General features: G+C 33.3%; 3 protein-coding genes across 4 annotated transcripts; all 3 read left to right on the forward strand.

The window, feature by feature from the left end:
- The first annotated feature begins 441 nt into the window (after positions 1-441).
- LOC148584200 (protein WHAT'S THIS FACTOR 9, mitochondrial-like) lies at positions 442-10,238 on the forward strand. Its single transcript, XM_088518790.1, has 3 exons — positions 442-519; positions 2,223-2,918; positions 10,143-10,238. Exons 1-3 carry the CDS (start codon positions 442-444, stop codon positions 10,236-10,238), a joined length of 870 nt encoding a protein of 289 aa, XP_088374916.1.
- An 8,742-nt stretch (positions 10,239-18,980) lies between these two features.
- Positions 18,981-20,183, forward strand: LOC132164042 (fasciclin-like arabinogalactan protein 12). The gene has a single exon (XM_059574450.2). The coding sequence runs from the start codon at positions 19,126-19,128 to the stop codon at positions 19,864-19,866; it is 741 nt and encodes a 246-aa protein (XP_059430433.1). The 5' UTR covers positions 18,981-19,125; the 3' UTR covers positions 19,867-20,183.
- Positions 20,184-24,294: 4,111 nt separating this feature from the next.
- Positions 24,295-25,128, forward strand: LOC132164621 (fasciclin-like arabinogalactan protein 12). Of its 2 annotated transcripts, XM_088519134.1 has the most exons (2): positions 24,307-24,979; positions 25,037-25,128. In XM_088519134.1, the coding sequence occupies exons 1-2, from the start codon at positions 24,307-24,309 to the stop codon at positions 25,126-25,128; spliced, it is 765 nt and encodes a 254-aa protein (XP_088375260.1). The 2 variants fall into 2 exon arrangements, with proteins under 2 accessions (XP_059431139.2, XP_088375260.1); XM_059575156.2 differs by having other exon boundaries at positions 24,295-25,128.
- The last annotated feature ends 1,432 nt before the right edge of the window (positions 25,129-26,560 follow it).

Genomic DNA, 26,560 nt, shown 5'->3' on the forward strand with positions numbered 1-26,560 from the left:
ATTAACATGCATGTATGCAAATACATTAAACAATATTCTCACCATATACAAACCAAACATGTCAAACTATTCAAATATATTACAAAACATATATCTTAAGCAAATAAATTACTTACTTAACCTATAAAATTAATTTACATTGTAAATTCCATATTTTATTTATAATAATTAATTATCTATTAAATAAATTAATTAATATATATATATATATATAAAATTAATCTATAAATATATAATCCGTATATATATATTTGCAGATTATATATATATATATATATATATATATATATATACCTGATTTTCGAGTAGGAGAACGAGTGAGAGCGTGAGAGAGCCTTTGGAGCTCGAGGTCGTGGTCGCCGGAGGGAGTAACGGCGGTGACGTGCGCCCGCGAGAGAGAGAGCCACCGAGAGGGAGAATACCACGTGAAAAAAGCGAGAAATGGCCGGGGTCAGACAAATGCTGCAGAGGCACGCGAGGGGCTGGGTTGAAGGAGAAAAACCAAATGGCGGGTTGAAGGTTGCAGGCGGAGGAGTTGGGCGCGGGGAGAGAAAGAAATGGGAGAGAAGAAGATGCAGGAGATCGACGTGGCGGAAGGGAAAAAAAGAAGAAAGAAAAAAAGAAGAAAAAATAGGAGGTAGGGGCGCGACGTGCAGGGGAAGGCGCAGCAGGAAAAAGGCGCGCCTTCCCGAGGACCTTTTTGACGTGCCAAGTGGCACGTCAAGCCTATTTATACATTTTTTTAATTTTTTTTAAATTTAATTATAATTATATAAATAAATCTTATTTCTATTAAAATTATATTTCTTTTATTATATAATTTTTTCCTCTTATATAACATATTATCCATTCTCTCCAATTAAAATAAATTAACATCTACAATAAATAAACAAATTAATATTCTAGATGTATAGATAATTAAATGTATCAACTAACCGGCCCCATATGTTGTGTTTGTCGAGTTCATATGAGTTTTGCAGGTCTTGTAAAATAAATGTATCAAGTATGACCCATACATTTTTAGAAAAATAATATGTGTAGCTATCATATTAATATTACTAGACTGATCAATTTAAGCATGCATCATATATATATATACCAATTAATTTATACTAATATGATAAACTATATATAATTTTCCTATCCAATCAAAATTAATTTTCTATGCCAATTAACATTAAGTGTTGTTTCTTACATATTTTTTTATATCATAATTAAAATTATTTTTGATATATATATATATATATATATATATATATATATATATAATTAAAATTAATATTGTTTTTGACGTGTCATGCATAACACGTCAAAAGTTTTTGACGTTTTGACGTGCCATGCATGACACGTCAAAAGTTTTTGACGTGCCACACATGGCACGTCAAAAACTTATAATAAATATATATATATATATATATATATATATATTATCTTATATAAACTATCATAAAATTTTTTTTTTTATGTAACTTTTATTAAAATAGTATTTACTCTATCATATATATATTTATTCTCTCCAATTAAAATTAATTAGAGTATAAATAAATAAACAAATTAATATTCTAGATGTATAGATAATTAAATGTATCAACTAATCGGCCGCATATGTTGTGTTTGTCGAGTTCATATGAGTTTTGCAGGTCTTATAAAATAAATGTATCAAGTATGACCCATACATTTTTAGAAAAATAATATGTGTAGTTATTATATTAATATTACTAGACTGATCAATTTAAGCATGCATCATATATATATATACCAATTAATTTATACTAATATGATAAACTATATATAATTTTCCTATTCAGTCAAAATTAATTTTATATGCCAATTAACATTAAGTGTTGTTTATTACATATTTTTTTATATCATAATTAAAATTAGGGTTAAATACTAAATTAGTCCCTAGGGTTTCATAACTTTATTTTTTCTCCCCTGGGGTTTCATTTTTATCACAGGAGGTCCCTGTGGTTTTGATAAGTGACCAAATTAGTCCATCCGTTAGTTGACCGTTAGTTGACTGTACGGACTGACACGTGGACCAATCAGAAGTCGACACGTGGCACATATATTAATTTTTTTTAAAAAAAAAATTTAAAAAAATATACTAAAAAAAAAAAAAAAAAAAAAAGAAAAATCGGAAGAAACTGGGGGTGGCCGAGCCACCCCCTTGGGAATTTGGGGGTGGCTCGGCCACCCTCTTTGGCCATGGGGGTGGCCAGGCCACCCCCATCTGGCCGGATGGGGGTGGAAGCCTGGACCACATCATCGACACCGAGACCGATCTCAAGGCTGCCTGCCTCCTCAAGGACGCTATCAAGCGCTCCCCAACCGGTTTTCTCACTGCCAAGTCCGTCGCCGATTGGCAAAAGCTTCTCGGCCTCACCGTCCCCGTTCTTCGCTTCTTGCGCAGGTACCCCACTCTCTTTCACGAATTCCCTCACACCCGTTACGCCAATTTTCCTTGCTTTAAGTTGACAGACACTGCATTATTGTTAGACTCACAAGAGCAAAGTATTCACCAAGACCGTGAGAGTGACACTGTGGAGAGGCTCTGTAGATTGCTTATGATGATGAAAACTAGGACTATAGAGTTGCAATCTTTGTATCCGTTGAAATGGGATCTGGGTTTGCCAGATGATTTTGCTAAAGTATTGGTTCCGAAGCACCCGGATCATTTTCGATTCATTAAGGCCTCGAATGGGGTCGCGTGCTTGCGACTCGCTGAATGGCGTGAGGAATTCGCAGCCTCGGCATTAGAGAGGAGTAATGAGAGTAGTAAATTGGGTAATGAGTATAGGCAATTCAAGAGGGGGCAAACGGCATTGGCATTCCCCATGAGTTTTCCGAGGGGTTACGGGGCACAGAAGAAGGTGAAGACGTGGATGGAGGAGTTTCAGAAGTTACCATACAAGGGGGTGGCTCGGCCACCCCCAGTTTCTTCCGATTTTTCTTTTTTTTTTTTTTTTTTTTTTAATATATATTTTTTAATTTTTTTTTAAAAAAAAACATTTTTTTTAATTAAAAAAAAATTAATATATGTGCCACGTGTCGACGTCTGATTGGTCCACGTGTCAATTTAACGGTCAACTAACGGATGGACTAATTTGGTCACTTATCAAAACCACAGGGACCTCTTGTGATAAAAATGAAACCCCAGGGAGGACAAAATAAAGTTGTGAAACCCTAGGGACTAATTTAGTATTTAACCCTTAAAATTATTTTTGATATATATATATATATATATATAATTAAAAATTAATATTATTTTTGACGTGTCATGCTTGACACGTCAAAAGTTTTTGACGTGCCATGCATGACACGTCAAAAGTTTTTGACGTGCCACACATGGCACGTCAAAAACTTATAATAAATATATATATATATATATATATATATTATCTTATATAAACTATCATAAATTTTTTTTTTATTTAACTTTTATTAAAATAGTATTTACTCTATCATATATATATTTATTCTCTCCAATTAAAATTAATTAGAGAATAAATAAATACACAAATTAATATTCTAGATGTATAGATAATTAAATGTATCAACTAACCGGCCGCATATGTTGTGTTTGTCGAGTTCATATGAGTTTTGCAGGTCTTATAAAATAAATGTATCAAGTATGTCCCATATATTTTTAGAAAAATAATATGTGTAGCTATCATATTAATATTACTAGACTGATCAATTGAAGCATACATCATATATATATATACCAATTAATTTATACTAATATGATAAACTATATATAATTTTCCTATCCAATCAAAATTAATTTTCTATGCCAATTAACATTAAGTGTTGTTTCTTACATATTTTTTTATATCATAATTAAAATTATTTTTGATATATATATATATATATATATATATATATATATATTATCTTATTTAAACTATTTTCATAAAATTTTATTTATTTAAATGTTATTAAAATAGTATTTACTCTATCATATATATATATATATATATATATATATATATATATTTATTCTCTCCAATTAAACTTAATTAGAGAATAAATAAATAAATAAATAAACAAATTAATATTCTAGATGTATAGATATAAAATTAAATGTATCAACTAACCGGCCGCATATATTGTGTTTGTCGAGTTCATATGAGTTTGCAGGTCTTATAAAATAAATGTATCAAGTATGTCCCATATATTTTTAGAAAAATAATATGTGTAGCTATCATATTAATATTACTAGACTGATCAATTTAAGCATACATCATATATATATATACCAATTAATTTATACTAATATGATAAACTATATATAATTTTCCTATCCAATCAAAATTAATTTTCTATGCCAATTAACATTAAGTGTTGTTTCTTACATATTTTTTTATATCATAATTAAAATTATTTTTGATATATATATATATATATATATATATATATATATTATAAGTTTTTGACGTGCCATGCATGACACGTCAAAAGTTTTTGACGTGCCATGTGTGGCACGTCAAAAACTTATAATATATATATATATATATATATATATATATATATTATCTTATTTAAACTATTTTCATAAAATTTTATTTATTTAAATGTTATTAAAATAGTATTTACTCTATCATATATATATATTTATTCTCTCCAATTAAACTTAATTAGAGAATAAATAAATAAACAAATTAATATTCTAGATGTATAGATATAAAATTAAATGTATCAACTAACCGGCCGCATATATTGTGTTTGTCGAGTTCATATGAGTTTGCAGGTCTTATAAAATAAATGTATCAAGTATGTCCCATATATTTTTAGAAAAATAATATGTGTAGCTATCATATTAATATTACTAGACTGATCAATTGAAGCATACATCATATATATATATACCAATTAATTTATACTAATATGATAAACTATATATAATTTTCCTATCCAATCAAAATTAATTTTCTATGCCAATTAACATTAAGTGTTGTTTCTTACATATTTTTTTATATCATAATTAAAATTATTTTTGATATATATATATATATATATATATATATATATTTATTATAAGTTTTTGACGTGTCATGCATGACACGTCAACAGTTTTTGACGTGTCATGCATGGCACGTCAACAGTTTTTGACGTGCCATGCATGGCACGTCAAAAGTTTTTGATGTGCCATATATGGCACGTCAAAAACTTATAATATATATATATATATATTATCTTATTTAAACTATTTTCATAAAATTTTATTTATTTAAATGTTATTAAAATAGTATTTACTCTCTCATATATATATTTATTCTCTCCAATTAAACTTAATTAGAGAATAAATAAATAAACAAATTAATATTCTAGATGTATAGATATAAAATTAAATGTATCAACTAACCGGCCGCATATATTGTGTTTGTCGAGTTCATATGAGTTTGCAGGTCTTATAAAATAAATGTATCAAGTATGTCCCATATATTTTTAGAAAAATAATATGGGTAGCTATCATATTAATATTACTAGACTGATCAATTTATGCATGCATCATATATATATATACACGCATGCATACATATATACTAATGATAATAAACTATAATTTATACTAATGACAATAAAAATTAATTTTTTATGCCAATTAACATTAATTGGCATAAAATTTTTTTTATGCATATTTGTTTATATCAAAATTATTGTTAATTTTTTTTTTATTAAAAAAACTTTTTGACGTGTGGAAGTAACACGTCAAAAGTTTTTGACGTGTGAAATTGACACGTCAACAAAATTTTTTTTGACATGCTTTCTTAGACACGCCAAAAGTTTTTGACGTGGCAAACATAAGTTACTGTTTTCCACGTCAAAAAACACATATTTTTTTGTGGTGTGGAGTTTTGGTGTCGTAGGATATTTTGTATTATTAATTCTTTCATTTGTTCATGTAAGGATTACTTCATTCATATTTGTTTTCATTTATGCCTCAATGTAATTACAATCCTGAGTCAAGCTAATGTTTCAAGTTGATGAATTTGTAAACCACCTAAGGTTTTTTTTTTTTTTTTGGTTTTTAATTTTTTTATTTGTTGCATAATATCCTTTTAAATCTAGTGTATCATCCAATTCATAAATTAATTGTTCTTCTACTGACTTTTATTGATGCACTTTCAGCTTTTCATATTGAAACAATGACAAGTGATTGTTCTCCTGTTCATTGATGCTCTCTGTCTTTGTAGGAGGATCAGAGGATGTTGTTGCCAAAGGTTAGATCCCTATATATATACCCTCTTTTATCTTTGACTTTTTCATTTTTTATTTTTTGCCTAGGCCATAATCTTCTTATCAACCAATAGATAACATATCATATATACACACATTGTACTACACAAAGTTCTGGTGTACTACCCTCAAGAAGTTTTATAAGACGGAATATTGATCTTTAGAGAGTTCTGGTGTCAATACCATTAACACGTCAAAAATTGGATTTTGACATGCTGAAAATGCCACGTCAAAAAATTGAGTAGTTTTTTTACTAGGGATTTTTGACGTGTCAATACCATTGACACATCAAAAACCCCTTATGACGTGTGCTTTTTGTTTTGCCACGCCAAAAATTTTTTTGACGGGGTGAAGGTTCACCTCGTCAAAAATGTTTTTGGCGTGTTGAATCCTGACATGGCAGTTTTGCCACGTCAAAAAATTCCTGAGAGATTTTTTGACGTGTTACTCTGTTTGACATGTCAAAAATCCCTTCTTCTTTTCTCAATTTAAATATTTTCTGTATTATTTACGTATTAACCTGATATCCAAATCAATATACCCAATATCCATTTCAATATCAATATATCAAATACAAATCCATTCCAATATCAATATATCCAATATCCATTCTAATATCAATATATCCAATATCCATTTCAATATCAATATATTCAATACAAATCCATTCCAATATCAATATATCAAATACAAATCCATTCTAATATCCAATACAAATCCATTCCAATATCCAAAATCCAAAATCCAAAATCTATTCCAATATCCAAAATCCATTTCAGTATCCAATATACATCCAATACATACATATCCAACATCCAATATATACATATCCAACATCCAATACATATCCAATATACAATATCCAATACATATCCAATATCTAATACATATCCAATATAGCTAGCTAGGTTAAATGTTGTTGTTGCTTTTTTTTTTTTTTTTTTTTCTTCTTTTACTATAACATTTATGCATTTGTTATATATGGGGACTGTAGATAAAATAAATCCAGCTAGCTATGTTATTTGTTTTCTTTTGTTTGTTACTTTGTTTTTCGTTCTTAACATTTACATACTTATTCTAAATTTTCAAAATCTAAGCATAAATTAACGACCAAAATGGATATGCATTTGTTATTAGTTATTTATTTTTATTTTTTTTTGGTTTAAGCAAGTTTTATGGTTTTTTTATGTACGTAATTTTGCATGCATGCATGCAAATACATTAAACAATATTCCCACCATACAAAACATATATGTCAAACAAATAATACAAAACATATATCTCAAACAAATAAATTAATTAGCTAACATGTAAAATTAATTTGCTAATATAACTACATCAATAATATATAATAATATACACTGTAAATTATATATTTATATAATTTATTTATTATATAATATATAAATAAATAAATCAATTAGTGTATATATATATAATATATTTAATAACCCACTATATATATATATATATATATATATATATATATATATATACACCTGATTTTGGAGAGCCGGAGAACGCGTGAGAGGCCGCCAGAGTTTGAGCTCGTGCTTGCAGGAGGGAGCAGCGGCAGTGACGGCCGGTGAGAGAGAGAACCACTGAGAGAGAGAGAGAGAGAGAACGTGAAAAAGAGAATGGCCGGTAGCGAGCTAGGTGTGTAGTGAGAGAGAGAACGTGGGTGAGAGAAAGAAATGTGGAGGGGAGGGCTGTGTGAAAAACGGCCGGCCAGAGCTAAAAAAAAATTGGCGGAGGGGAGGTTTGGTAGCGCGGGGGAGAGAAAGAAAGAGAGGGAAGGAAAAAGAAAGAAAGAAAAAAAAAAAACAAAAAAGAAAAAGAGAGGGAAGGCGCTACCCCAGCTGAAGTTGCGCCTTCTTGAAGAGCTTCTTGACGTGTCAATACAGACACATCAAGAAGCATGTGGCACGTCAAGAATTATATTATTGCAATATAGTTCTTGACGTGCTACATGTGGCACGTCAAGAATTATACTGAAATAATTGAATATGTTTTTTCATACGTTTTTTAAATTATATTGAAAAAATATAATTTGCTTTTTTATCTCCCCTTTTAATATGTTTTTTAGTTGTCCAAGTTTTTCCTTTCTCCTTTTAAATTATATTTAAATAATCTATTTTTTTTTTTTTATAAAAAAAAATACTACATTAACTCTCAGTTTATAAGGTTAAGTATTTAAATTATTTTATTATTAACATATATTTTAATTGCATAACATCTATATATATCCCAATTTTTCTTTTAAAAATTTAGTTCTCAAATGATATGTCATCATTTTATGACGTGTCAACATGGGACACGTAAATAATTTAGTTCTCAAGTGATATGTCATCATTTTATGACGTGTCAACATGGGACATGTAAATAATTGGAAGATAAATTTATAAAATTTTCATTTATATCATTTTTTTTTCTCTTATATAACACATTATACATACAATATACTTAAAACTAATTAGAGAATAAATAAATTAATATTCTAGATGTACAGATAATAAAATTCATTTTTTTTTTTTTGTGAGGGCTCAATAATCCACTCACCAAACATTATATTTTGTGTTGGCTGAGTTCATGTAAGGTTTGCGGGTCTTATAAAATAAATGTATTCTGTATGTTCTATATATTTTTTAGAAATTAATATGGCTATCACATTAATATTACTAGAATGATTTATGCATGATCATATCATATCATATTAATGAAATGTTTGATTCATATGCATGTGATAATATTAATTGTACAATAATATGATTATGATATTAATTGGCCGGTATACAATAGTATGATTATGATACTAGCTAATTGGCATGCATGTGATATATATCTATACATATATACCAATTAATTTATACTAATATGAAAAAATTAATTTTTCATACCAATTAAAATTAATTTACTACCTAATTTTTTACTACCTATAGTTAAAATTAATTAATTTATAGTTAATTATAATTTTTGACGTGTCGAATAAAGACATGTCAAAATTCGTGTCTAAACCCAACACGTCAATAAATTTTTTCTTGACGTTTTAATTTAGACACGTCAAAAATTATTGACGTGGCAAACTTGAGTTACTGTTTGCCACGTCAATAATGTGATGGTTTTTTGTAGTGTCTCGAAACACCTGTATTTGCATATAGTTCATCGTTTGTTCTTTTCATATAAGCAATTACATCAAAGAGTGGGAAAAGATCAAAATGTTAGATAGGTGCAGAATAGTAACAAAAATCGCACCATCTTCCTGTTCTTTACATATTACCTACAATTCTGAATAAATAAATAAAGGAGTGAATAGATTCTTTCACTAATTAATGAACAATATTGATCAAATTTTAAGTGAACAATTAAAAGAGCAACAATAGTCCTTTTTTGTGTGGCCACGCTCTAAAGCTTCAACATCTCTTTATGGCTCATCAAAGAATTAGAGATCAATGGAGACACAAATGTTATCTTTGCTATTTGAAAATGCAGACGTAAAGGCAATAACAATCCAGAATTACAACCTCAGAACAATGACTTTTGTATCATTTATATTGCTGCGATTACCATCTCTACAAAAAGTAAGAACACTAGAGAGTTGCAGTGCCAATGAGTGCCATATCCCTACTAGTAATACCAATGTGAGAGAGAGGAAAAAAAAAGATCTCTTTCTGAAGGCTATACATTTTCTCACAAAGATTTCATCAAACACATGGGATAGCTTGAACATTCACAACCAGCAGCAACTCAAATCAAACACATTGTACTGGTTCTTTTGGCACCTAAATGCTGCACCAAAAACAAATTCGAGAATGTTAACAATCAAAACCAGCTACACACAAAGGGGAAAAGAAAAAAATCCATTCTTGTCTATGGATCTGAAGGTGGGGTCAATTCCATAGATTGTGGGAAGGGTGTCGTCGATGATTGTTGATGAGGAAGAAATCCCTAGCAAACGAAAAAGCTTTAAAGACGTTTTCTTTTGTTCAGAGAAATAGGGAAAGAAATCCATCAACGCATGCCAACGTCACGTCCTGCAGAGAAAAGTCATTCCATATCAGCGTTCTTTTTTTTTTTTTTTTTTTTTTCTTTTTATATGAGATAATTTATATACTTTACTTGTTAATTTTATACTACTTAGTGTGCATATATATATATGCACACTAAGTAGTCTAAGTTAGTAAATTATTAATTTTGAATGATAATTATATAATTTATATGGTATTATCTATCAAATAATAAATAACTAATTAAATAAGAAGTAATGAAGTATCAAATATGAATCATATGATAAATTGATAATATAGATATAAATATATATCTAACGAGCCATTATTCATTGAGAGACTCTGCCTTTTTCTGATCTAAGTCTTCAATGGTTTGATCTTCAAAGAATACGACATCTCTGCTTCGTATAATTTTCTTATTAACTGGATCCCACAATCTGTAACCAAACTCTTCGTGCCCATAACCCATGAAGATACATTGCTTGACTTTGCTATCAAGCTTTGACCTCTCATCTCTAGGAATATGGACGAATGTCCTGCATCCAAACACTCTTAAGTGCTCAAAAGAAACATCTTTCCCTGTCCAAACCCTTTAAGGAATGTCACCATCCAAAGGAACTGAAGGAGAAAGATTTATCAATTCAACTGCTGTTCTCATTGCCTCATCCCAAAAATGTTTAGGCAATTTTGCATGAGAGAGCATACACTTGATTCTCTCATAGATGATTCTGTTCATTCTCTCTGCTACGTCATTATGCTGCGGAGTCTTGGGCATAGTTTTCTCAAGCCTAATCCCATGGCTTTTGCAATACTCTTCAAATGGTCCTCTATATTCACCACCATTGTCTGCACGGATGCATTTTAACTGCTTTCAAGTTTCTCTTTCAACCTTCACATGAAAAAACTTTGAACACACTCAATACTTGATCTTTGGTTTTCAAAGCAAACACCCATGCCTTTCTAGAGTGGTCATCAATAAAAGTCACATAATAAGTGCACCACCTAGAGTTTTAGTGTTCATAGTGCAGACATCAGTGTGAACTAAATCAAGAATAGTAGACTTGATAAAGAGGATTTTTGAAATGAAACTCTTCTTTGTTTTCCAACAAGACAATGAGTATATGGCGTTAGTGACATACCTTTATTATTAGGTAGGAGCTGTTCCTTGGCAAGAATCTGAAGTCCCTTTTCACTCATGCGACCAAGCCTCTTGTGCCATAGCTCAGTGGAGTTTTCATTCTCAACAACAATTACATCTCCCTTAACTAGTCTTGCATCTGTTTTGTAGAGAGTGTTAGTCTTCTTTCCCCTAACTAAGATAAGAAAACCCTTACTCAGTTTTCACTCTCCACCTCCAAGGTAATTATGGTAGCTTTTGTCATCAAGTTTCCCAATAGAAATCAAGTTGAAGCGCATTTTAGGAACATGTCTGACATCCTTGAGAATCAATTTGCACCTAATGCTGGTTTTTAGCTGTATATCTCCCATGCCCACAACTTTACACTTTGCTTCATTTCCCATCCCGACCCAACCAAAATCGCCATTGGTGAAGGAAGAGAAGAAATCTCTATGTGGAGTAATATGAAAAGATGCTGTTGTATCAACTACCCACGTAGATTCATCATATGCGAGATTAGCATAAACTTCATCAAAAGCAAATACCACATCAACATTAAATGCAACTGTTGCAGTGTCTTTTCCTTCTTGACGTTCTTCGTCTTTTCCTTTTAACTGTTCCCTTTTAAACTTTCTGCAATCTCTTCTTATATGCCCAGGCTTGCCACAGTGAAAACATTTTATGTCTATTTTTGAGTAGGACTTACCTCTTGACTTGTCAAGACTGTCATACCTGTGAGGTTTTCTGGCTTTACTTCTCCCCCGCCTTTCTATAACAAGTACCTCTAAATGAAAAGAAATACCTTGCTCTTTTCTTCTTGCCTTTTCATTGAACATGTTGTCTTTTACCATACCCATAGTTATCACAATGTTGGGAGCCAAATTACTGAGTGACACCACTAAGGTTTCCTAACTGTCTGGTAAAGAACTCAACACAAGTAATGCTTGCACCTCATCATCTAGTGCAAGTTTCATGGTAGACAGCTCATTCAACAATCCTTAGAAATTACTCAGATGCTCCGTAACACTATGCCCATCTTTGTACTTCAAATTCACAAGCCTTCTTATCACAAAGGCTTTGTTTTGAGCAGTCTTTTGTTCATAAGGACTCTCCGACCTTTGTCAAAGACCATAAGCATCAACTTCTTTGGCTACATGATGAAAGACACTTTGATCAACCCACTGCCTGATATACCCAACAGCTTTCCTATTCAATTTCTTCCAATCATTGTTGGTTACAACAACTGGTTTGATACCTTTCAACTCAATGGGGTCAAACAACTCGTTGTATACAAAATATCTTCCATCCTAGTCTTCCAAGTTGAATAATTGGAAGCTGTGAGTTTAACCATACTGTTAGATGACTCTTCCATTTAATTCATACAATAACTCTACACGAACAATGAACCAAAGGCTATGATACCACTTTGTTAGGGGTGAACACCAATTTAAGATGCTCAGCGGAATTATCTAGCCCTCTTTGTGCAAATTAAATAGTCATAATAGCATAATAATAAGGGTTAATAACTTTTTTGGTACACGGGTTTTGATGTTTTTCAATTTTCCCCCTTAGGTTTTAAAACATGACAAAACTAGTTCTTCAGATTTTAGAAAAGACCGAATCACCACCTCCAGTTTGAAAAATTTTATGGGAGTGGCTGGCCACCCCCAGTTTGACCTTAAGGGTCAGCCAGTTAGGGGGTGGGCGGCCACCTCCATAGAATTTTTCAAATTGGAGGTTGTGATTCGGTCTTTTCCAAAATCCGAGGTACTAGTTTTGTTATGTTTTAAAACTTAGGAGAAAAAATTAAAAACCCTCAAAGCCCAGGTACCAAAAAAGTTATTAACCCTAATAATAATAAAGCAACCCAAAAGTAAGACACCAAGATTTTTACATGGAAAACCCTTCAATGCGAAGGTAAAAACCACGAGACCTAGTCCATTCAACTCTTCGACTATCAACAATTATGAGTTTACAATTTTCTTTCCTAGAGAAATACCTAGAGATTATCACCACAACAAAAATATTTGTATTCTTGGATTAAACATAAATTTATCACCCTAAAGGTGGATTCCAACAAGCATAAAGAAAGGTCTCACCAAATAGGTATTAGCAACCAAGCGAGTGGAGAGGAATTCCAACGATCGACACCAGTCAATATGTAGCACTCGTCGTCAGGAACAACATACTAAAATTGCATCAAGATCGGACCACAAACGACCTTTGAACCTCTGATGAATGTGAAAAATGTGAAACCACCCCCCCCCCCCCCCCCCCCCATCTCATTTTCTTTCTCTCCTGCGCCACACTCTTTCTTTTCTTCTTTTTCTACTTTTTGTCTCTTGCGCTTTCTCACGTGTGTTCATAAGCATAAAATGCTTTTCCTTTTATATTGCACACAAAGGGTAGAAACCCTTTGTTGCTTGCCACGTGGGTTGGTCCCCCATAGAGAGGGACCACCCCAACAATCTCATAATAAATCAAAGAGATAAAATAAAAGAGATGAAAGATAAAGATAATTAAGGTAGTTTGTGTAACACTCTGCTCCAAGTGGATATGGTCTACTTGGGCCTTAGCTCGCACGGTTTTGTTATTGAATTTACTTCAAAAGGCCTTATACCATTTAAAGAGAGTATTCTCTATATAAACGCATCCCCTTTCTCACACCTCGGCAATGTTTATCAAGATTAAAAAATTTTGAGTAAACAATGCATGGGAGTTGAAACATATAATGCAATTTTCTTTTTAAGTATATGCAGGACAGCAAGAGAGATCTTCTAATTAAGGTTGCTTCTTACAGAGATGTACTGGCTTTATGATAGACCAACTTTACTTGCAAAGGAAAAACTCATTTTTTACCTGTAATGGCAGGTATATGTTTGATTGTGGTTTGTTTAGATGTTTTTTAAGCTTGATTAATGTGTAGGTGAAACTCTTTCTGCTGGACTGGTAGATTCATCTTTGCTGTGTTTGGGTACTTTTGTTTTCTTATTTCGGTGAAGTTTTCACTGATTTTGTCCTTCCAATTTTGTTTATCTGAAAACATGCAGGAAATGGGTTTCATATCCAGAAGTTTTTACTTGAAGTGTTTCATAATAAAAGTTTCTTGGCCATGTAGGATATGATCATTGTATGGATCAGTATTCCTAGCCATGAAGATTGAAGAACAAGAAAAATGATGCTCAAAGTCTTATTGCAGAATGGTCTTACAAGTGAAAGAAAAATTGTTAAGTTATGTGAATATGCTGCAGAAAACCCTTATCTGATCTGAAAGGTATTGAATCTATCATCCAAATTAGTATTAAAATTAGTGCGCTCGTTGTTGAATATTGGTGCTTCTTTTCAATGAACAGATAGCAAAGGATCTTAAAGAAAGGTGCTACAAACTTTTTCCTTACCCTTATCTCTCTTTTTCATATTATTCCTGAATTTTATGTAGCTTTGTTAGCTTATAAGTTGGCTTTATTATAAATTCTTAAGACTCATTTCTAGCTTTATTATAAATTCTTTTCTAGATAATCTTTAAAACTTGAAAATACTATCAAAATATGCCAAACAGAACAGAAATGAAGGACTGTTCTGTTTAATAAAACCTTAGATTATGAGCAACAATCATTGCATTTTATACCCTCATGGTTCAGGCTCCTAAAGCTGAAGTATTGGTATGTTTCTTATATAAATTGAGATTGGGATTAATTGCCATGCTTCTCTTTGGGATCTTCAGTTTCTAAATATCATGTAGATCATACAATTTCTTCATGATTTTTTCATAAAACTCATGCGCTGATCTATATAGTTCCAGATATATATGTAGATCAATGCTTCATTTTTCTGAAAACTGCATTGAATTCATTTCTGTTGAATTTCTTAATAATTTAGTTTGTCTTGTGTAGATCACCTGATTCTTGTTATATTGGGTGCTTATCCCTTCATTTAGACCTCACTTGAATGTTATATTAATGAGCCCAAATCCCAAATGTCCCACTAGGTAAATCCATTTAATTTTACTTGTGCTTAATATCAACTAAAGCTCCTAATTATTTTAATCATGCATAATCCAGACTTAAAAATCTGTGGAAATCTATTGACTTCAACTAATTTACTTATTGTGCTTGAATATACAGATATACCAAGCCCATTTAGACTGGTTTGGAGGGTGCACTTGGGATGCATCAATCTGAAACTTACTCCATAGGTTGAAGGACCTGTTCTGATCTTGTGTTCTGTTTTCACAGCAGAAATCTGTAAATGTAATGATACTTGGGGTAAATTTTTGTGACGAATTTTATTTAGTTGTAAAGTAATGATATTTTTATGAAGTGTTTAATATTTTATTTGGTTAGCACACTTTGGTAATAATTATGAATCATGCTTTGCTACAGCTCAAGTTAAAGCAAAATAGCAGAAACAATTTTTTTTTTTTTTTAATAAAAGATTAGCTTTGACTAAGAGTCAACGCTAATGATGAGCCCTTAGCATTGATCGAGGGGTCGACGTTAATGATATATTATTACATAGCGTCGACCATTGTGTCAATGCTAATGATATATTATTAGCGTTGACCCAATAGTCAACATTAATGATTGTTCATGAGGGTCGGCCAAATGGTTGACACTAAAGATATGTCATTAGTGTCGACCCATGAGTCAACGCTAATGAACTATCATCAGCGCTGGCATATGATTTCGGTTCTAAACCCATCAACATCAACTCAAATATATTATAAACGAGGATATTTGTCATCGCTGTTTGGTCATCATTATCTTCGAAAATGAATGTCGACATTGATTGATGATCATTAGCGTCGAAGCATTAGCATCAACGTCATTAGGGTTGACGTGTTGCCGCTATTAATCAATAGTGTCAAAATTGGACTTTTAGGGGCGACAAATTAATGTTGCCACTAAAGAGATTTTTTTTTTTTTTTTTTTTAGCGAAGCCTATAGTGCCCTTTTAGCCGACTGCCCCAATTAGCGTGAATTTCAAGTTTGAGTCCCTTTCTAATGCAACCGGACCCAAAAAAAGATTGTCCACCCCAAAGGAGTGGATAGCCAATCGGGAGTGGGGGAGAGGCAAATAATAGCTCTTGGGGCCACTCATACGAACATGTCTACTCTTTAGAAAATTTGGGGTGGGGGAGCTCAAAGCGTAGGTCCACCTCTGTCTAATGTTTTCATGTGACATAAGCTTCCATTAAAACTGCTAACTGGTGGACCTCCTTTAAAACTTCTAATTTGTAATTTAAAATAAAAAACCACAGATCTGATTTTATAAAGAAGCAAGCCACATAGATTGATTTCTTATTTTTCCCAAACAGTTAACTACCAAGGCATTACCATGCACCTCTTAGAGAACGTACAGTAATCATGTTGCCAAAAGTTTGACCCAATTACCGACCCATATTCCAGCTCTACTTAGGGTGTATTTGGGATTGCGATTTTGTAAGAATAATCTACATTTTTAAAAGATATCGTAAAACATAAGACATTTGATATTGAAATATAAAAAGCACTTAATCTAAAATAGAAAAAAAAAATCTGTAATTTTTATAAGCAGGCCAAGCTAGAAAGTATTTATCTGAAGAAGCGCGAATTTATAAAAAAATCATAATTTCGCATAACAAATATTTGATAAAAAATATTTTTTAACATGTTTTATTAAACGCTTTTATAATTTTAAAAAACAGCGATTTTGAAAATGCGATTTTTGAAAACGTAAAATTTTTAAAATTATACTTATTGAAACTGCAATCCCAAACCGACCTTTAATAATGTCATAATTCATGCCCAAGGCCTAATAATGGTCCATTTGTATTGTAGTCTCTATTTTGTTATTAGTGCGATGAAAAATAAAGTATAAAAGTAGACTTATTTTCTGTAGAAACATGTTACAAAAGTAGACTTGTTTTTGGCCAATAAAAGTTTTAAAATTAAAGTACACGTACAAATTTAATAACCGTTTTGAATGTTGAAAGCAACGTGTTTGCTATAAATCATCTTGCTACCCAAGTTACAAGTACTACCATCTATCTCGCTTTTTTCTTTTGAGGCCGGACAACGATGATGTTGGGAAAAAAGCTGGCCCAGTTGTGTACTAATTTCCAGCTCTACTTATGCCCATGTTGTTTCTTGCCCAAACCTTAATAATGGTCGAGTTGTATTGTCTGGGACCATATAAAGCCAGGAAGGCTGACTTTTGGGCTGATTTGATGGAGTCTTTGCTTGGCTGGTGGAACTGGAATAGAAGTGCTTTAATGTTTTCTTCAAGAAGAGTATTACGCATCTAAATTTTTTTTCTTAAAAGTTAGTTTTTAAATGATGTATTACTATTTCATGAGATTTATTATTTTGAAAAGTGTGTCACCAACTCATGAAGAGACGATGATACATCATTTTAGAACAACTTTTGAAAAAGAAGTTTTGAGATGTCTTGCATTTCCTTTTCTTCAACTCATGATCATAGGAAATTAAATATGGTAATTTTAGGTTAAAAATGCTACACGAACTATCTTTCGAGTACAACGCTTTTTAATCTCATATGTTTACTCTCTTTTTAGAAAGGACGGAATCATGTATAAACTAAGGGGCTCTCTTTGGTTTTCAATTTTTCTCTAAGTTTATTATTATTATTATTATTATTATTATTTTAATTTTTAATTTTAATTTTTTAATTTATTTATTTTATTGAGTTACATTGTTAGAACTAGTAGCTCATATTCTCTTAGGCATGCATAGAGAGTAATATTGGATTGAAATACAAATGATTGGCCAAGTAGACAGAACGGGAGTGTACTAGCCCTTGGGCGAAATTAAGTTTGCGGGTACGGTATGGGGTATTTTGAGTTTTTTTAAAATACGTCCGTACAATTAAGGCTTTTCTATATATATATTATGTTGTAATTCTAAATCATTAATAAAAAAATATAGCCGCATCCTCCGTCGACGTAGGCACTTTGCCAAATTACGTAAATTCGTGTCTTGACTCTATCTTTTCGATTTCATATTATTCATTATTGTTGTACACGGTATATATACATGTACTTTTAATTAGGCTTGGCTCTTATAAAATAAGTTTGACATCTCATTTATATTTTGGCCTCTTCAGATGAGAAATCTTGATTTCGTTCCTGATTTTTACAACTATCAGATTAGGGAATAATCACTCAACGAGAGCGTAAAAGAGAGAGGTAACGTAGCATTTCTGAATCGAGAAATAACCAAGTAGCATGTCAACTGCTACAGGAGATCCACAAAGAGCAATCAATTGCATAGGTGAGAGGTAACATCCATGAGGGTTGGTTACTGGGACCTGAAGTCACAAACAATCACCGATCCTCATCATATTGTCCTGCAAAAAGTAAATCCTACAGAAAACTTATTTCTTAAGTTTGTAGCAAGGAAATGAGTTTTTTTAAGCTCTCAGAAATACTTAAAAGTGAAAGCAAAGCAATCATGCATGTCTTAATTAATTTGCCTGCACACCCACTTGAGATCCCCTCTTGCTATTCCTTCCTTCCCAAGCAAACTAGTCGCTGAAACAGCAAAATCTCTCACATTCTATCCATTCATATATCCACCTCCCACACAGAAATATGAACTGATAACAGCTAAGATTTTGTAGCTATAATTCTACCCTTTCACCTAACTTCATTCCTCCCCACCCTTAATAAAAACCCTCCTATCTGCTTCCTACACACATCAAACACTCTTTCATTACCAATTTTCCCAAGCAAAAGAAAAAAAAAAAAATACACAAGGAAAGATGATCAAGAAGTCTCTCTTCTCCCTCACCCTTCTACTTGTTTTCTTCCTCTTCCATTCCACCACAACTTCAGCACAGCCTGCTCAGGCCCCGGCACCACCCGGACCGACCAACGTCACCAAAATCCTCGAAAAGGCCGGCCAATTTACCATCTTAATCCGCCTCCTAAAGAGTACCAAAGTGGCTGACCAAATCAACCAACAGCTCAACGATTCAAACAATGGCTTAACCTTATTTGCTCCAACCGACAATGCATTTTCGAGCCTCAAATCAGGCACTCTTAATGCTCTCACCGACCAACAAAAGGTCCAGCTTATTCAGTTTCACATATTACCCAACTTTCTCTCCTTGTCCAACTTCCAAACTGTTAGTAATCCGGTGCGGACACAGGCCGGAGATACCGGCCCCGGCGAGTTCCCGCTCAATGTGACCACTTCTGGCAACCAAGTCAACGTCTCGAGTGGCCTTGTCAACACCACAGTGGGCGGTTCAGTGTATTCGGACAACCAGCTTGCTGTTTACCAAGTGGACTCGGTGCTTCTTCCTCAGGACATTTTCGCTCCGAAGCCGCCGGCGCCCGCCCCAGCACCGGCCCAGCCCAAGTCCAAGACTAAGAAGAAGACAGCCGACAGCCCTGCTGCTGATGCAACAGATAACGAATCTGGTGCATTGAGTCTGACGGCCAGGCATGGAACGCTGGTGTCCATTGGATTTGCCGTGATTGCAGCACTTTGCTTGTGACAGAAGGAACTTGATGATACATGCACCAGCTGGATATATACCTTGGTGATCGAGGTCAAATATGTTGTCTAGTCCTGTATGATTTTGCTGAGTTGGATTGAACGGTCGTGATCAACTCCGAGTGCTTTCAAATAATTGCCATCTTTCCCTGTCCCATAGGTATCGTGATAGTTTGTGATGAGAGTCATTGTTGTTACTGATTTTTTGTTTTTAATTTTTTTTTTTTTGTTATTTTTCAATTCCATCTTCTATATATGTCTTGAGAATTTTTGTATAATTTTTCAATAGAAGTTGTGCCACTGGGCTTGAGCATTCAACTATCCCTTTAAATTCCAATTAAATTTATTTCAATATACACAATTTTGGATAATAAACGGATCCAAGCTAAGAATGAGACCAGAGCTCCAGTGCATATATAATAAACGGATCCAAGAATATTGCCTGCAAGAACCAAATAATTTTTCTTCCCAAAAGGGTTAACAACGTCCCATAATACTGAAAGATTGCAGGCAATAATCAGAATTGAACATGGGGCCGGGGTGTCAAACGAGTTCTTATATCACTTTCCTCGTCTCGCATCAATGCCTTTGTTGTTACTCTATTTAAGATGACTATAACAATACCTGTCTGCCATGATGAAATAATTTGTATTTTAGGTCATATGGAGCTTTAGATATAACCAAATGATCAGTAATGTAATATTTGCACTAATTTATCATACTTAGTTTACACGTGCCGATAAAGAAAATCACTTAAAACATATTATGTCAGCCAAAATTAGGGAAAATTACAGTTTATCCCCCTAAAGTTGACAGCGTTTTTCAATTCGAACATTAAAGTTTCAATTTTTGCAATCCACCCCCCACAAAGTTCCAATTTATTTCAATTTGACCAATATTATCCCAATATTCCCATATTGCCCGTGATTTTTATTTTTACTTTGTTACTTTTTATGAATAAATAAATAAATTTGGGGGTGCAAAAATGGCTAGATAGCGAAAGTCACCCCGATTTTTTTTTTTAAAATTTTTTTTAATAAAAAATAAAAATAAAATAAAAATTAGGGGCAATATGGGAAGTTTTGGACACAATTGGTCAAATTGCAAAAATTTGAAACTTTGGGAGAGGGTGGATTGCAAAAATTAAAACTTTGATGTTCGAATTAAAAAATATTGTCAACTTTGGGGGGGTAAACTGTAATTTTCCCCCAAAATTAATATCAACGAAAACCACTTAAAATATACCATGTCAACCGAAATTAATATCAGAAATGGGTGCAACTCCAACCAAATTCTTTTGTCCTAAATCGAGAGTGCATAAAGAATAGGATGCGATCAAAATATATTTCTCAGTTGAACAGGTATATATGGGCCATGAAAAAAGGTGGTATGTGTTCCCAATTTCTGATTGGGCTAAAAGGAAAAAAAAAATCAATTTATTCATGCTTAATTTATCGGACGACAAGCAGTTGGGCAGATATATATGTGGCTAGGGACTAAAGGATTTGATGAGCCACGCATGCAAGGCCTATCCTGTTTAGTTTGACATTGATGACTGAGTAATGTAAATGAAGTGGTGGCTCCGACGGGAACATTATTATGTGACATAGACATGATGCTCTCCTGTTTTTACACAGTCATGATGCTCTCCTTGTAATAAAGTCTCATAACTCTTACTTTTTTTAAATGGGAAATTCGATCAAAACATTTTTGAAGCTTGGATTCGGATCGGATCTCATATTTTTCATCTTTCAAAGTCCAATATATAAAACAAGAAAGTAATTCCCTAAAACAATTCTGATCACTTAAACTAAATATTGCATAAAGCAAAGGTGAATTTTATGTTGGAAAATGAATTTGATTTTTTTTCTTCTTTTTCTTCTTTGAATTCACTAAGATTACATTTGTTTCACTGTAAACGTTTTCTATTTTTTTTTTTTTAATTTTTATATATATATATTGGGGTGTTTGATGCAATTAAGTAGAAAAATATTGGCTAATGGAAAATTTTCTAATCAATATGTAAATCGACCTCGTAGAGTGGATTGGCTAACATTTTCTCGACTGTGAAGAATGACGGATTGAGGTCCCTCTCAATTTCTACGATGCAAGCCGTTCAGTCAAGATGAATATTGTCTCGTATTGAGCTGTACAGTACCAATACCATAATGAAGAAAACATAGAATAATTGGAGCACCTTAAAGTGGTTGGCCACCTCACCTCCCCTCACCTTTTAAGAGATGGTCGGTTAACAGAAGAACTAGTTGGAATACGCCAACCATCCTCTCACTCTTTGAGAAGGCACTACAAAAAAAAAAAAGAAAAAAAAAAAGCATAGTTAGTCACATTTGGAATAGTAATGTTTTTAGAAAACATCATTAAAATGAGACATTTTACTGTAGTCGGTCGACTATTTTAATGGTGTGGTTAGATTGAGCACCAACGTCCTTCCATCCTTTGAGAGTGGTAATCGGCCACCCCAAAGGATGGTTGCCCCACTTCATCCTTGAAGGTGTCTCACACCACCCCGAAACCATCATTCCAAAGGCTTAAGAGGTAGTGCGACCACCATTTGGTGTCTTAGAGGGTGGTCATCGATCATGAGGAGACCTCGGGATCATGGTCCCCATTTTTCTTTTGTAGTGTAGGTGTAAATATTTTCATTAATTAGTGATCAAAATCTAAGAATATTGTTAACATGATTTTAAGAACTCAACCAAATAATGAAAACAATCGACTTTTACAGCAGTAATTTTTTCTATCAAAATTCTAAAGTATATTTTACATCGAAATAGGGTGCAGCCTAAATATTTAATTGTTAGTCTTCCGCAATTAGTGAAGTATGTAAACAAACTTGATAAAATATTAGTGGTGATGCAATTTAAGCTAGTAATTATGTGTATAAAGTTAAGTGTATGCTCATAACATAATCATGTATATATATGGAAGGATGTCTACATCAAGTAATAATTAACTAAGGTTCCGTTAGTTTCAGTGTAAAATAATTTTTGAAAAATATTTTATGTATTTTTCAGTATTCGGTATGACAAAACAATAGTCAAACGAAAACATTTTCGGTTTAATCAAAAAAGCTTCTTTGATTTCTGTAAAATGGTTTCTCATTTTTAAAGCCGCACGTAAACCATTTTTCAAGTTCGAGCTTCTCCTTCTCACATAGCCAAAGTTCGCCGGACCTTTGCTGGACCACCACTAGAGTTCGTCGGAGGTTAATTACTAACTGTTTCTATAGAAGCCAAACACCAAAAAATATTTTCAACAAAATAACTTTTTTTGGAAAGTGATTTTGTTAAAATACTTTTCTATGAAAAAATGAGTGACGGCAAAAAATGATGGACAACCTTCGGCCAAAGTCCGGCAGAGAACTATATATACTAGTTATGGTTATCCAAACAATTGGAGCCTAAAATGGATTCAGATTTCCAACATGTCGGTGAAAGGGACAGCAGCACAAGAGTTTAATGTTTGGTGATTAACGATAAAGGTACCAACAATGATAAAGGCAGCAACATACATTATGAGCCTGATGACAAGGAGGACCAACACGGCAAGTGGACATTCCGTAAAAGAGCACCGACATATATATATATATATGTAGACCAAACGACAGTGAGAACTATTTATATCTCCATCCGATTCAAAATAATGAAATCAGTTGGGTATGTGTCAAATGAAAATTGAATGTAACTGACATACGTTATACGTACATACCCATACATCATGCATGCATGCTTATTTGAAGAATAAGGAGACTGAAGTTGATGAGCAGCAATCCACGATAAGTTAAAGGTATTGGCAATTGTTTGTGCATGAGAATAAAAATGGACGAGTTATTAGCCTATAAGAAAAAACAATGGAGAGAAACAATTTGTCAGAAAAAGGCAAAAGATCAGCAGCCATGCATGTTACATAAGAAATTTAAAAATCATGGAGTAGTTTCAGGAGAAGAGACGAGAAACAAACAAGCTAGTAATGTTAGAAAGAGGAAAGATGCGACCCTACCTGAAAAACGGATTTGCGGGGGGAATAGAGGAGGAGATCGTGGGGGGGGAAGAATCTTCTCTTTAAGGTTGTGGCATGGAAATCAGTTTTTATAGCTAAGATTCACCATAAGAGAAAGCTAGCTAAGTTAACCCATCATATACATATAAGATCCCCTATGTTTTTCCTGCCTTCCGAAGCAAACTAGAATTAGGCAAAATCTCTGATTCTATCCATTCATCCCGCCACCTCTCACAGATAAGATGAGCTGCTAACATCTCAGGTTTTGTCACTGAGATTATGGTTTTGCAACTAAGATTTTACCCTTCACCTAAATTCACTCTCCCAACCCTTAATAAAACCCCCCATCCTCCCTCCCTCCCATATCAAACACGTAGCAAATTAATATCAACCAAAAACACACACCACCATGCATGCAAAGATGACCAAGCAGGCTGTCTTCTCCCTCTCACTTGTTTTTCTCTGCCTCTGCAGCACAACTTTAGGCCAGGCGCCAGCTCAGGCCCCGGCTAAGCCCGCCGACGCCCACCCTAAGCATCCCCATACACCGGCACGACCTGGGACCCCCGACGTCATCAAAATCCTCCAAAACGTCGGAGGATTCAGCATCCTAATCCGCCTCTTAAGGACCACTGCAGTGGCTGACCAAATCAAAGGGCAGCTCGACAATTCAAACACTGGTTTCACCCTTTTCGCTCCAACCGACTCCTCATTTTCCAACCTCAAATCGGGCACTTTAAACTCTCTCAACAACGAAGAAAAGATCCGGCTTTTGCAGTTTCACACCTTACCCAAATTTTATTCTCTGGAGAACTTCCAAACTGTGACAAACCCATTGCGAACGCAGGCAGGAGATTCCAACCCCGGTGATTACCCCCTAAATGTGACCGCTGCGGGAGGCCAAGTCAACATTTCCACCGGCGTTGTGAATGCCACAGTCAGCGGTACATTATTTTCCGCTAATCAACTTGCCGTGTATCGGGTGGACACAGTGCTTCTTCCGATGGACATCTTCGTTCCGAAGGCACCTCCGGCACCAGCGCCGGCACCGGTCCCAGTACTCAAGCCTAAGGCTAAGACGAAGCCAGCCGCTAGTCCAAAGAGTATTACTCCTACTAGTACTCCTACTCCTACTACTACTACTCCTACAGTAGTGGTTGATTCTGGTGCGGTGGGTCTCACAAAGCACGGAATGCTGGTGTCCGTCGGATTTTCTACTTTCATTGCAGCGTTTTCTCTGTGATAAGAGCATGATGATGATGAGCTGGTTAATAACTGCCATGTATTGTCCCTAGCTAGCTCTCCTAATAATCTGAGAATTTGGTATGATTTTTCAAGAGAAGTTATACCTCAGGGAGCGAGCATTATTAATATTAATTTTCGCCTTTGAGCTCCAGTTCCATGTATCTTATAAAAAGTTTTTTTGTTTTTGTTTTTTGGGGAGCAATACAAGTAATGGCATACAAGAATCACGTCAGCGCGTGTGCATGGTGAGCCCAATCAGTGTTTTACCTTTCTTTTAAATTGGGTAGGAAAACATTATTTCAATTCAGTCTATTAAATTGATATGCAGTCTTAAAGCATGCAATTCTCATATGTATTTGTGAGTCATACTTGTTCTAAAGATACACATAACATGCTCTGTTAATTTCATTAAAAATGCATGTGAAAATTGTATACTTTAAGAACTCATGTTAACTCAATAGATTGTTCAACATAATTTAACGAAAAATCCATTCCTATTAATTGAAGCTATATGATTTGATAGCATAGAACAATAAAATAGCAACATTTCTGAATAAATGGTGCTTAACAAATCAGAGGACCGGATGAGTAGTGGATAATATATTTGGTTTGAAATTTTGTAAAATCATGTGTCATTAGCAGTGACATTATAATTAGCATAAGTAATACTGGAAGGAGAACTCTTGTCCTCGATCGTTGTGTCCTCTCAAATGTGATGTGGTTTCTAAAATCATAAATAAATCAAAATTCAATGATGATTATCTCAAATTCAATAGTAATTTTAAAAGTCACATTACATTTGAAATGATATAAGGAAGATAAGAGTCCTCTTTCTAGCATGACTATATTAGCAGCACTTAATAATGGCTTATTAGTGTCGACTTTTTTGTGGATGCTTGTAACGCCCTGATATTTGAACTAGCAAAATCGTAAGCGGAAAGCTTCAGTTTCCACGTGACGTTACGATATCGAAGATATAATCTTGCACTGGAATATTTTTTTTCTTTTTAAATGCTAGAAATTGAAGACATAACACATAAGAACTTGCTGAAATACCTAGAGATGACATATCTATCTATCTATATATATATATATATATATATATATATATATATATATATAAACATTGCTTTATATATATAAACATTGCTTTAGAATACATAATACTAGGTGCACTAATTAAGTAAATGTCACACGCGGTATGTAAATGCCTATAATTATACATACCAAACATAGACAAAATTTAAGACATATTATAATCTAGAATAAACATTGCTGAATAGCTCTCTAGGAAAGACTAGTACAAAATATACAGCAAATGGTCTAGTAACCATCAAAGCTGGTAAATGGACCATCACCCTCAGCCTCAGATCTTGCATCAAAGTTTATGTACATATGACGCTTAATAACAAAATCTATCTTATCATATT

The sequence above is a fragment of the Corylus avellana genome, chromosome 8 (genome assembly GCF_965113065.1).
Source record: "Corylus avellana chromosome 8, dhCorAvel1.hap1.2, whole genome shotgun sequence".
Taxonomy (NCBI): domain Eukaryota; kingdom Viridiplantae; phylum Streptophyta; class Magnoliopsida; order Fagales; family Betulaceae; genus Corylus; species Corylus avellana.

Coding starts and splice junctions, on each gene's coding strand:
- LOC132164621 (XM_059575156.2), top strand. CDS start 24,295: ATGCATGCAAAGATGACCAAGCAGGCTGTCTTCTCCCTCTCACTTGTT.
- LOC132164042 (XM_059574450.2), top strand. CDS start 19,126: ATGATCAAGAAGTCTCTCTTCTCCCTCACCCTTCTACTTGTTTTCTTC.
- LOC148584200 (XM_088518790.1), top strand. CDS start 442: ATGGCCGGGGTCAGACAAATGCTGCAGAGGCACGCGAGGGGCTGGGTT. Junction 520..2,222: donor AACCAAATGGCGGGTTGAAG/GTTGCAGGCGGA, acceptor GGGGGTGGCCAG/GCCACCCCCATCTGGCCGGA. Junction 2,919..10,142: donor AGAAGTTACCATACAAGGGG/GTGGCTCGGCCA, acceptor TCAATTCCATAG/ATTGTGGGAAGGGTGTCGTC.